The following is a 13,716-nucleotide window of genomic DNA, read 5'->3' as shown; positions in this document are numbered from 1 at the left end:
GGACATTTCCACTGAACATGGAAAGTTTTTTCTAAGCTGTGGGAGTGAAACAATTGAGCAGCCAGAGCTCTTAAATTACAGACCAGGCTTTCATGACATGGTTCTTGCTAGTTTCCAAACCTGCACATGAAAGCATTTGCATATTCAAATTGGTAGCTGTACATCTGTATACTTAATTTGTAAGTAAAAGGATGGATTTTTTTTTTTCATACAAAAACCATTAAAGCTTTGCAGAGAGCTTGGTTGGAAAAAAATTGCATTTTTATGCTTTTTCTGCCAATATTTGGAAAACAGAGATGGTAGCAGAGGGGGGGAGAGAAGGACAGAATCTGTGCTTCTGAGAAGCTTTCTGCTTCCCTGTTTGTCTGCTGACATGCAGAGGCTATCAGCTATATGAGGTGGTGGGGGGGAATATATTAATGTATTTTTTTTTCTTTAGTGGGGTTCCTGCTGGGTCATAGGACACCAAGCCTTTCTAAGTGCTCATTAGTGCATGTGACAGAGAGGGCTGCCCGCAATTTAGCTGCTACATCCCTGCAGCAGGTATTCCCTGGGAATCTGCTTAGAAAAAGGGATGGGGTAGGAAAGGAGAAGTTGCAAAGGTTCTGGAGAGTCCTGGCTTTTTAGCAGTTACCCTCAAACACAAAATGTGAGAATTGTGCGTGGGGGCCTTTCTCAATCTCTTTTCTTCTGCTGAAGTGACAGGGGCTGTTTGGGAAGGGGCCATGTGAAAGACACAGCTGGATCAGGGCAATTTGCGTTGCCCTCTGCCTTTGCTGTGGCACTTTCTGTGTGGCACCTAGTAGAGATGTTCCACCAAGCATGTTTGTCTCATGTGCAGTAACATATGTACACAGCTTTTTTTTTGTGTGTGTTTGCTCCTCCAAGAGCAGGTGAAACCACAGTGACCACTTTTGAAACTGATGTCCTTTGGCCTAGGAGGCTGGGTTGCAAACGCCTTCTTCCTGATCCTTGAACCTGACCTAGCCCACGCTGCGTGTCCCTAGCAGTGCCCTTGAGGCCTCTCTCCCCCCTGTCCTCTTGCCTTTACGGGTATTTATTGACCTTGTTGGCACTTGGCTTGTTTCTGGACAGGCCCGTATCCTGCCTTGTCAGTGGTTATTTCTGCAGGCAGTCTCTTCCAGCTTCTGTACACTTACCCACTTAGTCTCGCTGGTGGCTTGCTTGGTTAATGAGAACAGTTTCCTTACGAAATGTCTTGAGACTCTTGCATGGCTTTTCTTGCCTGCTGTTTGGGGACGCTCATGCAAATTCATTTACAGTTTATACTGAATGTAAGGATTATGTTGTAATAAAGTGACTGGGAATGTGTGCCAACTTCCTTCAAGCATAAACAAAATGACTGAATTGTGCTGTAGGCTTTATATTAGTAACTAACAGGGTTATAGGTCTAATTAATAGGTCTTTTAACATGGTAAGAGCTAATGCTTTTAAAGAGCTAATTGCTTTTAAAGGCACAAAAGTGCCTCTGATATCATTTCATGGCTGTAGCTGTTCTTTAGTAGATGGCCGTGGTATTTGCCAGGATAGCTTAAATCAGGCTTTGTTGACATCCTTATTTTTTTTTCCACTGTGAAAAGAAAAATAAATTATTTAAATCTTCCCCCTCTGTGCCTCTCAATAATGGAATTACAAATACTGTATCTATTTCACTTCTTATTTTATACTCTTTGATATTTGTAGAGCCTGAAGTAATCTCACACAGGTTTTATTCTCTTCGTTGGAAGATTAGTTACAGTGGTTCTCTTAGAAGATTACACAAAAAGTGTACTTTAAAAATGTATATGATGTATTTGAATATTTTTTCCAATAAGCAGCATGAGAGTTGTAGAGAACATATAATATAAGCAGGTGTCTGTATTTTATGGTCGCGGAATAAAAGCTAAAAGGCTGCATTGAGACTGTTGAACAGTACAGACACTGGAATACAACAGTCACCAAAAAACGGGGAAATGCAACTAGTTTTGTCATTTTATGGGGGACTGGCTTCGTGGCTGCAGTTTTCAATCCAGAATTGTAATTCTTCTTTTTTGGGAAGTGGAACAAGATCACATTTATCACTAAAGAATCTGGAATGGCAAATCAAATAACTTTTATTTTTTTTTGCAAATGTTCTAAAAGCGTATCTGTTACAGTTATAACACCTGTTTTGATAATAAATTATTTCACGTATACATACACAGAGGCCAGTAATCTATACACCATTTTAGATAGAGTGTGTATGTATATCAGTTTACCATAATTATAATTTACCTAATCAGAAGTAGAATATAGATGGAGTCTAAGTGGCTCTGTAGGAACAAGATGTCCTATTAAAGGAAATGTCATGAAATATTTTAATCTTCTTAGCTAAGAAATGTTGCATATAGTTCGGGCAGATTAGTTTTTGGCATAGTATCTGCACTCTCCTATCTTTGGTGTAATGGATTAGAATAGTAAGTGTAATATTCTAATAGTTGCCACAATAATAGGTACAGTATTCTGATTATTGCTACAGTTTCCTTCCTGTTTTCTGCAGTGACAGGTTGGGGTTGTGAAAGGAGAGGGAAAGGTCATGCTCAATAAGGTAAAATCTTACTTAAATATAATGAGGATGTATCTGGAAGCAGTATAGGATAAATAGTACAGTAATGAGGATATGTCAAGAAACAGTATAGTGTATGTGTGTGTATATATATACTTTTTAGGCCTGTAGTCTGGCAGCCCTAAGTTTGGCATTTATTATTTATAGAGGTGTTTAAAATGACAGCTCTTTTTTTTTTTTTTTTTCCCTAATCTCTACAGTTTTGAGCAGGTAGTAGCAGCAGCTGAAGGTATTAGAAGAAATCCTAAGAGACCCAATTCTCCTTGCTCAGCCCTTTTTGTGCTCACTTAGAAAGTTAGCTCTGTTTTACACCCTCTTTGAAATCACTTTGTACTCTCTGGAAGGGGAACAGAACTTTGCCTCACTTCCTACTTCTCTAGCTTTTCTTTGGAGCATAAGGGGGATCTGTGCAAGTTCGGTAACAATTGACATTCAGAATTTCCCATAAGGTCATAAAGTAGCTATAAGAAAAGTCTTAAGTTGTGGGAAAAGGAGTGCTGAATGTCAGTTCACCGAAAATACTGGATGTTGGTTTGTTACTGTTATCTTTGTCCTTTATGGCTTCTTGAAAATACCAAGTTGCAGGAGAGTGTGGTAAGTCGTAGAAAGAACAAGAATTAGAAGAGGTGGGAAGAAAAGGATGCAGTTGCTGCAACAAATGGCAAGATCTAAGCTAGAATAAAAAGCAGAAGTTCAAGCTCAGGCTGAAGTTTCTGTAATGCCTTCTAAAAGTTAGGAAGCACTTTAAACGGGGTGAGAAATATCTTTGTATTGGATATCACTGTCCAGACTTGGGTCTCATTATGTATTGCTGAGGGGTTGCTTTAAATTTCTTAAAGATCAGGTAGAAACCAATTAGAATAAGTGATTTAATAATAAATATTATTGATTTAACATGTTCTTGGAATCAAGGTCTTTATTTTTGTAGCTGATCATTTGGGTTGTTCGTCTAGCTTTGTCTAGAAACTGTGAAAGATGAGAATGCCTCTGCTAGGTGCCGTGGCTGTGGGAGGGTCTGTAGGTCACTTCCCAGGCAGGCATCTCAGAGAATGGGATGCTCCAGCCAGGCAACTGCTGCAACCACTAGATTAGGGCGTTCCTAGTTAATTCAGATGGGAAGTCTGTTTTCCCTGTAGTGCTACTTGGCTTCTTGAAAGGAGGAGAGGGATGGGGGAGCTTTTCTTAGTCCCTTGCTTCTGTAGTGCAGCTCTTGGGATGTAAAGTTGGACTGGAGACCACATTGTTTCCCTCTCCTTATCTTTTTCATTGTTCATTAAGTTTGCAAAGGACTTGGGAAGTCCTGTATTTATATTTAAGAGCTCAGCATCCCATGCATGTGATTTGCTCAGTAATTAGTTACCAAAATGGGTCACAGTACCCAAAGGTTGCTTTTTAAAAAAAAAATTGTTTTCATTGGTTGTTTAAATCTACTTAGCCTTTGTACAAACTAAAAATTACTTATGAGAATCACTCTTAACTTTGTCGCTCCTTTGTAACAGACAAGATAAGTCTGTTTTAAGAGAGCTGCTCTATTTATAGACGTGGTGCTGGAGTTTATCACAAACACACAGCAAAAGTGCTTCCTTTTATCTGCCTTGCAGCTCACTGTGGGTCAGATCTCAATCTTTAAAGCTCACTGGTCCATGGGGAAAGAGAAAGACTCCAGAGATCCGAGTATTATTCTTGTTTGTGTCACTGATTTGCACAATGAATTTGAATAGCATGCTTCAGCTCTTCAGGCCAAGTACCCACCCCTCTTTTCCTTTCTCACAGCCTTTGTGTACCTTGTTTATCAGGTTGTTAACTCTAACCGTGGGTTTGTATGATGCTCAGCACCAGTGACCCCCAGTATCAGCTGAAGTATGGTGTACTGGGTCTACAATGCTGCTATTAATAGCTTTTATGGAAATGGCCAAATGGACACTGGCTTTGGAAGTGATGACTCTATTTGCTTGGGCGTTTCAGAAGTTGCTGCTGACTTATAGCTGTAGTCAGCAAAGTGCTGTTTTATGGGGGTGACACAGTATGTTTAAAGTGGCTGTGGTGCTCAACATGGTGCGTGTACCAGAACCCCAATAGCAATGGTTTATGGCCAGGCTTACTTAAAGAAGCTTTTAAGGTCAAGAATGTGAAGATTGTATTTTCAGCGTACAGTTTTAGTAGATGTAATAATCCAGTCTGACAAGTAATTATATTGCTTGCTAGTGCAATGCTTTTTTTTTTCTTTTTTCTTCATTGTTCTCAGTGACAAAAGTTAACTAATAGAGCCTGTTTGAAGACAATATTAAGACTCCCATAGGCTTTGTTAGGCAGCTGTGTAAAAGGACCATGTTTGTTTAACCCCCAAAAGCCAAATCCAAACTAATCCTAATCAAAACTCAGTAGTTAATCAGGTGGTCTCTTCCCCTGTTTCAGCTGTGATACTTCTATAGTTGTGACAGTTTTTATTTGGGAATGAATGAGGCCTGAATTTTTTATTCAAATATTTGTGAAAAACAGGTGGAAGAAAAGATCACTATAGAAATTCACAATTTAAGTTTAGAAAAAGTGTTTCCCACTCCTCCCTTTCACTTGCATTTCATCCATTCTTGCATTTTATTTTATTTTTTTCAGGAAGAAAATGACAGATTATAGGGACTGGAGTTTTTCTGTTCTATGTTCACACAGCCTGTAGAAGCTGGATTTTGTCCTTTACTGTAGTCAGTGAGCTTTCCTGTAGTAATAGTGTCAGAGGAACTCCACTTCTCTTTCAAAACTGTTAAGCTATTCTGTTTGGTTCACCAATGTATCCCCTAGTTTTTCTGACTATGAACATTCTTGCATTTAGCATTTCTACCTTTTAGTGTATTACACATCTAATTTACACATATATTGTATATTTATTAGTATATTTACACATCGACCACCTTTTAGTATATTTACACATCTGTATATGCATATACATCCATATATATAGTATATAGGGATACCATACAATTATTATACTTGCATAGTGATGCAGAAAGAAAGATCATACTCAGTTCCAGAATTAGTGGCTAGTACTGCAGGAATGACAAAGCTATCTTTTCCTCATCACTCACTGTTTTAAAATACAACATAATCCATATTCCTTAAGGGAGAAGAATGGAAGTAAAGGTGAAATTAGCTTTCCTTGAACCGAATTTATCAGTAACACCGGTGAAAGTGCACTTTAACAGCTGGAGATTAATCAGTTAGTGTGGTTTACCTGTGATAGGTATCAGCTATGAACTGCTAAATGTGCAATGAAACAGACGGGAGGTTAAGATTTCATAGGAAAGATTTTTGTGGGGAAGAAATACAATTACAGTATAAAGTGGCTATTGATGAATTAAAACTCAGACTGACAGAACCTGAAGAAGATTTTTTTTAACTGTGTAAAACAGTGATTAATGTGAAGGGTCACATTTTCTTGCATGCTGAGAAAGGAAGCAGTTGGTCACCAAAGGAAGGCCTAAGAAAATATTTACATACAATTCTTCTCTGGTAAGTACTTGCCACAACATGAGGCTTCTCAGTGCTTAGTGAAATAATCCAAATCTGGTTTCTTTCCATATAAATTGTGTCCTCATAATTCTACGAAGTGTATAACGAGCGGCGTTTGTTACAAGAATTGTTTTTAATGGCTCCCCTCTGGAAGAGCTGGAGTGCCTCGTCTTACATCCTTCATGTTCCTAATAAATAAATGCATCTCTGGTGGGTGGGATAAGAAGATATCTCTGGTAAGAGACTGCAATCAAGGAATGTTTAATTATATTGAAGAATGGGTTTTCTACTGGGAGGCTCAGTTTTGTACTGAGATAAGTAGGCAAAAATCTTCATCGACTGTGAAGAGCATGTGTCTGAGTTTCAGAGGTCAGAGTTGACTGTATAGTTTGGAAATGCGAGTATTACACTACGCCCTGTAAAGCTATCTGGAGGGTGAACTATTTACTAGTAATTAGAAATAGATGTTAATAAGATTTTAATGGAGTTCAAGTGTGTTGTTAGCTAAGACCTTAATGGAAACAAGTGTTTTCTGGGGAAAACCTGTTGGAGAGTGAGCTTACCACTTAGTAATCTGGAATGCTAAATAAGTTTGAAAATCAGTTTAAGTGACTGTGTTTATTAGCAGAGGTTTACATTTTCTGGGGGGAAGAAAAGAGGTTTCCTTGAAAGTACATGTGGAAAGCAGCAGTTCTTCAAATTTTAAACAGAAAAGCTGAACAACTGAAAACCTCAGAACATGCTGGAGAAGCGACATATTTCCATATTTCCTGCAGCCAGAGTAATAGTTGGACTTCTTTTTTTTTTTTTTTTAAATGGACTGTGTTTATTTCCTACTGATAATTTTTCAAGCTTGATATTTTATGAATCTCACTGTCAATGTGAGATGAAATATTTTTTAAAATGTCTTTCTTCTAGGTTGTTTAGAATCTTCTTACTAAGATGATTCTAATATTGCTTTTCCCCTTCTCTCTTTTTTTCTTGATTGTAACTTGTTCCCACCTATGTGTTTTTATTTTTTGATACACAACTAGTGCTTGCTAAGTGTATTTTTGAAAAAGGATTGAATTTATCAGAAAGTCTCATTGGAAGTCCCATGTTTTGGTCTTGTCGATAGATATGTAAAAATGAAAATCTTAATTGACAACCTTTATTGTGCTTTTTTTTTTTTGTCTTTTTCCTCTATGCCAACCGTATGGTATCAAGGTGTGCTCATTATTGTCAGTGGCTCTTCCTCTTGGTTGTGCCTTATTTTGCCCAGAGGTTATAGGACAGGCAGAGATGAGGATGCCTGGCACCATTGCTTTGCAGATTACATACACACCAAATACTGCTTCACTGGCATCCTTCTCTTGTAGGACATGCAAAGAAACTGGAACCAAGCAAAGTGCATGAAGATCTGACCTACTTTATCAGCTGAGGTTTTAGGAATTTTCTTTTGCAACGTGAGCCTATTTATGTCCTGGCCCATAGAAATGTTAATTGTGGGTGTGGAGACGTGCAGAACAAGATGGCTTTGAAAGGGTTCGCCACCTAAACAGAAATTGGAGCTAGCAGATTGATAGCGTCAGACCAGGCAATAAAAAGGAGGAGTGAGGAGGGTGTGAGCAGCGTGATGATCTGCGGCCTCAGCTCCTGACCAGCCCGAGTGCTGCCACCTCTGGCCCAATAGCTTTAGTAGGCCTGAAGGCTAAATGGAAGGTGGAGGAGAGATTCGTAGCAGAGCAGTGACGTTTCCATGCAAGCATTTCTCAGGAGTCTTTCCTGGTTGCTCACGTGCTTCTCAGTGATGGCTTTCATAGTGCCGGTCGGCATTATGGCCTGGGCAAAGCTGGGAGGTGCTGTGCTGATTCATCAACGGGAGATGGAGAGGTTGGGCTGTGGAAAGCCTTAGAAGAAAAGGAGCTTACATTTGTTCATCTAGAGCAAACTCGAGAGCTGTCATTGAAGGGTGCAGTCTCTGAGAATTAAGGGAGTGTTTTTGATATGCAGTAAATGCTCACGGGACCCTGAAGATGGCCTTGAGTCTTTGTGCCAGATGCCAGCTGTGCATTTCAGGGCACAGTCTTCTCTTCTCTGAGGTGTGATTTAATCTGGGGAAGCTAAGGAGCTTCCTTTTCTGGAAGGACAGGATGAGCATTTCCTTGGATGTGTGGCCTGCTGCAGATGATCATACCTCAAATTGGCAGAGTGCCCCCAGAGTGCATGCTTTTACTCTATCCTGTCTGTTGGCTTTCCCATTTGCATGGTGCATGGCGGTGGTTAAATTTCAGCAGAGGTGGGTCAGCCAGAGCAGGTTGTTGTTCCAAAGGTGAAAGGCCACCAAAAACCTGCCAAGCAGCTTTGAATGGTTGACCGGAGAGAGAGACGATAAGCTGCAATCTGACCTCCCTTTCTCGGCAGTTCAAATGTACAGAGTCTGCTCCTGGGAAGGATCCAGCATGTTTGGCTGTCTGAGGCAGGAAGGCTGAGCCATGCCTGAAAGCCCAGCCAGCTTTCCGAGTGGCTGCACTGCCCCTGCTCCGGCTTCTGAGGATGCTTTTGACGTACCTCTATGCCCATCATTTTACATAATTGCTGTTGGATTCACAAGCAGCCCAGACCAGGAACAGGACACGTCTATAAGGAAAGGGTTAAGGACCAAGTCAGATGCATGGAGAAATTGTACTTACTGGTCAGCACTCACTGCAAGGTGTTGTTATTGCCATTGGGGCACAAGCCTAATTCTCCTTTATGTATTTTTTCTTGGGCATTCATGTAGGGACAGGATCCCGAATGGTGTTGGGGTGCATATTATCTTCGTAATTCATCGTCATTTATTAACTTGTATCTGGAGCAGAGAGGTAGGGCGGGTGGAAACTGATAGTGGTTCCATAAGGCTCTTTACCTTTAAAGGCAAAGTCCATATAGTTAGGATTTCTTATCAGAGAATCAAGCACGTATGGTGTGAAAGGATCTGTGAGCTGGACACACAAGGGGCTTATCTTCGAGAGAAAGGTATGGTTTTTCTTACTTAGGGGTAACTAAAAAGGGTCAGTTGTCCCAAGATAAAACGTAGGAACTAGGTGCTTCTGTTTTAATTCTAGATAAACTTGCAAAGTCACCCAAATGGGAAGGTAGGACTGACTTACTTTACTGGGTTTACATTGCAATAAATGTGCAAAGTTTGATTTTTGCTGTGTTTTTCTCTTGGGATAACTGATATTTATTACTTAACCCCAAATATAACCCTGCTTTTTTTAAATATGGAGAGAAATTCAGGCATGAAATACATCTGAAACTGTTCCTGAAGTGTTAAGAACTTAGTATTTTTTAATACAAGGAAGAATTTGGATATACTGGCGTAGTAGTGGAGTACCTTGATTTAGAAAGGACTGCTAGAGGTCATCTGGTCCAGTCTGCCTCCACGCAGAGTAGGACCAATTTTGAAGTTAGATGAGGTTGCTAATCCTGTAATCCACATGTTCTTTATGATACTATAAATCAGTTTGTGGCTTCTATTTTGGTATATTTGACTCTAGGGATGACCTGCAGTTTCAGTTACGTCATAACAACCTTTGCACTTTTTAAGATGAGTTCTTTGCTGGACCACTGGTAATTTTTGCCCGTGGCTTAACGGGGTCAAGATTAGACCTAGAGGTTTAGGCTTGTTGGTTTTGTTTTTCTAATGGCAGCTGTGATTAAGATGAAAGATTGCTTTCTGAAGATACATTTTGCAGGGTGTACTGGAAACTGGTAACATCAAACTATAAAAATGGTAGGCTTTCAGTCAAAGAGGAAGCAAGATAGAAAGAAACAAAGAGTAACCTTGATCAGACATTTAGACTCACCAGTTCACAAACCATAACTTCAGTACTTCTACTTTGTCCTTTCACACTTATAATTAACGTCATAGGTAGCAGGCTAAACATGAGAAAAAAAAAAAAAAGAGAGAGAGAAATAGAAAAGCAAAGCAAAACCTAGGGGTACTGTCAAGCTATAAGAACTTACTCATGAAGAAAAGTGCTTTTCAAAAATTCTTCATGAACAGTTGTGCTGGGAAGATACATACCATGAAGTTAGTAGAACTGACTGTTGCGAGTTGAATTAGAGATTTGATATAACTACGATTACCAGAACTCGGAATTGTTATTTCTTCTTTAAACAGACTCCTGTGACATTCCAGATTGGGGGATATGTATAGCAGGAAGGTTAAATTCAAAATATATTCTAGATACTGAAAGTAATTTTAAATATCTTGGTTTGCTTGTTGGTGGTAGCTTGCTTTGATACTTTGACACAGTTGATTGCTAACTGCCTTCAGAGGTATTAAGATATCCTGTATTTTAAAATACTAACAAAGAATTGCTTTCTGTTTAATGTTAATAGCCGTCGTTCTGGCCAGTATACAATGAACCATGACAATTCCAAGAAGACCCCGGATGGAGCGTCATTTGACCGCTCAGGTTCCCAGGACTCCTTGGATGAACTGTCTTTGGATGATTATTTTAAGGAAATTGAAAACATCCATGAAACCAGAAGAAATAATCATGAGGAACGAGAAGCGCTTGTAGTGAAAGAGCCAGATGGTAATGAAAAATATTGTTGTGAATGATTACCAGTGTGCTGATTTAGGGATTTTCTTTAAGTGTTATTTCAAGAGATGGCACCTACCAAACACATTTAGATGAAAAAAGGGGCTCTGTTGAACATGCACTGTTGAAAATTTGGTTGTTTCTAATACATAACACCAGAAATAGACAGCGCACTGAAAGTGAACTGTATCAGAAATAAGTAAAAGGCTGGCTTTACTTTAAACAGTATTTGCAGAAAACGAGAAAGATGCCTGTATGTGCAGATCGTAAGAATCATAAAGCTTATTTTGCAGTTTACTTTGTGTAAGTTATTGTTTGTTATTGTAGCTCTTGTGGATTGAAACCTCATGCTTAAAAGGACACAAGCCAATGATTAACTGCTCAAGTTTAGTGAGTAACTTCTAAACTTTTTTGTCTGTTCAGTTGTATTGGTTTTGTGTCTCTGAAGCATCATTCCTGAGGGCATGATCTTAGAATAAGTTGAGCAATTTCCCTTTTTTTTTTTTTTTTTGGTCATATCAGAGAACAGAAAAGTAACATCCTTAATTCCACTCTTCTCTCAAATAGATTTTTTTTCAACACTGCAGTATGTGCCCCTCTGATTCTTACAAGAAGGCCACAGACTCAATAAATTAAAATGGTGAGCTTAGCATTTTCGTGTGGCTCCAGCAGAGCTTGTTCTGCATTGCATGAGTCTCTTTTCTTACTCCAGCTCAGTGATGCTGATGTGCCTTCAGGCTCTGCACTCCCAAACCCACCATTTCCTTTTTACTTATATATAGCCTTCTTCCCCTAGTTACCTCCAGCTCCAGCTGCTGAATCTGGCAGCGCTGGCACGAAGCCCAAGCATGAAGCCAAACTCAGCTCAGCTGAGTTGATGAGCTTGAACAGATGTTGCTGTGCTGCACACCTTGCCTTATGTGTAGCACCTCATTTGAACGAATGCTCCTGAACGTGTGAGACACTGCATCTGGCCCATGGGCTGGCCAGGAAGGGGGCTTGAGACACAGCCATGCAAAGGCAAGGCAGGGGAGAGACAAGGTATGCCTTGCTCAGGTCTGCTGTGGAGAATAGACATAGACCTCCTTTCTTAGCCCTAATACCAAAATCTGTGAGTTGTTAGAGAGTCAGGATTTGGTGGCACAGCCATTGCAAAATTCATACTTAAAATTTTGTATCTGTTTTCTGAACGCTGTTAATACTCATATACCCCCTCAGACATACATGCATACTGGGCACTGAGGGAAACTACAGTCAGTAGTGAAGTTGACAGGCCTGCTTAGAAGCACTTTTAGATAGCTTGTACATTGAAATGTTGCTTGAAAGTTTGAGAGGGTGGTTGGCATTCAGCACAAACTAGACTGCTACTGACAGAAATTAGTGTCAATATATATATATATATTTTAAAAAGGTATTATTAGAGACATACTTATTTCAGAAGTGGAAGTTTTGCCATAGGTGACTGTATTTAGTGGCTTTTTTCTCCTTCATGTGCAGTGATCTGTCAAGGAAGGATGCCTTACCAACTGTAAGACTAAAGCAACAATCATTTTATGGGCTGTCAGCAGTCTGGAGAGCATGTTGTAAGAACTGATTAAAAAATAGCATTAAGGTGACTCCTGTAACCTGGTTTGTCCTTCATTAAATTGAGCTAGTGGAGAGATGTAGGATTAATGCATTGAGAAAACTGGGCAGAACCATGTCAGTAAAGGAGCTAAAAAGATGGAGGTTTGAACTAAAAATCAATGAAGCAGCAATGATCAGAGGCTTTCAGGCTTTCCCATACACATTTTTATCTAGGTAACTTTTGTAAAATGGTATATGATTTAATAGAAGTGCTGTCAGTTATGACAAAAATTGTCCCATAGCAATCTGTATTGGATTAACCATTTTAAAAGCCTTGATATGATATGTTAACTCTTTTGAAGCACTTTACAAACAACAGCTTTTTTCCAGGTCGTGATACTGTAAAAAATTGTCCTGTATTGTGTATTCCTGTGGACCTTTCTCTGTGAACTGCAGTAGTTATATCATGTCATCATAATCTGCTGTGCTTAACAATACTGGAAAGCCAACATTTATGCTCTTTTCTCTTTGCCTGGCTCAGAGGGAGAACTGGAAGAAGAATGGTTGAAGGAAGCAGGTCTGTCCAATCTGTTTGCTGAGAGCACGGGTGATTCCCAAGAAAGCATGGTGTTCCTGTCCACATTGACCCGAACCCAGAAAGCAGCAGTAGAAAAGCGAGTAGAGACTGTCACACAAACCTTGAGGAAAAAGAACAAACACCATCAGATTCCTGATGTCAGAGATATCTTCAGGCTACAAAGCGACCCAAAGGAAAAAGTAAGTTCCTGGCTGTCATTTCTTTGATGCTTACAGATAGGAGACAGGGACAGGTAGGGGTGGGAGGAGAGGAGAGGGAGACAGACACAAAAGGGCAATTTCGAGAAGATTTATGTGCAACTTTTTACCAGTTTTCAAGGGAAATTCTTACTGCAATTATGGGGATAGCATTGGTCCAGAGTTGACATTGCATTAAGCAATTTTAGTATGTAGAAATGAGTATGTATGTTGGTCTTTTGCTTCTCAAAGGGAATAGATAAAACAACTCTGTGGTCATGAAACTTCTTGGATTTAGTTTTAACCCAGGCACAAAAATCATGACAACAAACACCCAAAGAACAAACAGAAGCCTACACTTTAGGTGGTAATGCCTACAGTCATTCTGAGAGGTCTGCCATATAGGGAATGATATGGCTTATATTTACTGGTGAATTTGTTAGCTTGTTTCTTTTTCTTTTTTTATTTTTTTTTTCCTTTTTCTTCTATTTCTTTTTTTTTTTTTTTTTAAAGGAAATAAAGTGACACCAACCTAACTGCCTCTTTTTTTTTTTTTTTTTTTTTTCGGCTAGGTGTTTATGCTTATTATTTTGGGGGCTAGACCCCTATGCTGACTCCCAGGGCCCCCCTATGTCATTAAACTGCATGTGGTGAGCTGCTCTGACAGGTCCTGAAGAGACTCGTTTCCCCTTG

The 13,716-nt window shown here is 39.5% G+C and overlaps 1 protein-coding gene across 3 annotated transcripts in view; it reads left to right on the top strand.

Annotated features, from left to right (window-relative positions):
• ARHGAP18 (Rho GTPase activating protein 18) overlaps window positions 1-13,716 on the top strand; it is a 90,699-nt gene that overhangs the window by 43,368 nt on the left and 33,615 nt on the right. For all 3 annotated transcript variants that reach the window (XM_032184157.1, XM_032184156.1, XM_032184158.1), the window contains exons 2-3: window positions 10,478-10,677; window positions 12,791-13,026. In XM_032184157.1, the coding sequence (XP_032040048.1) occupies window positions 10,478-10,677; window positions 12,791-13,026 (436 nt within the window). The remainder of the gene's footprint in view (window positions 1-10,477; window positions 10,678-12,790; window positions 13,027-13,716) is intronic.

Source organism: Aythya fuligula, chromosome 3, assembly GCF_009819795.1.
Source record: "Aythya fuligula isolate bAytFul2 chromosome 3, bAytFul2.pri, whole genome shotgun sequence".
Taxonomy (NCBI): Eukaryota; Metazoa; Chordata; class Aves; order Anseriformes; family Anatidae; genus Aythya; species Aythya fuligula.
This window is presented reverse-complemented; position numbering and strand designations above follow the sequence as displayed.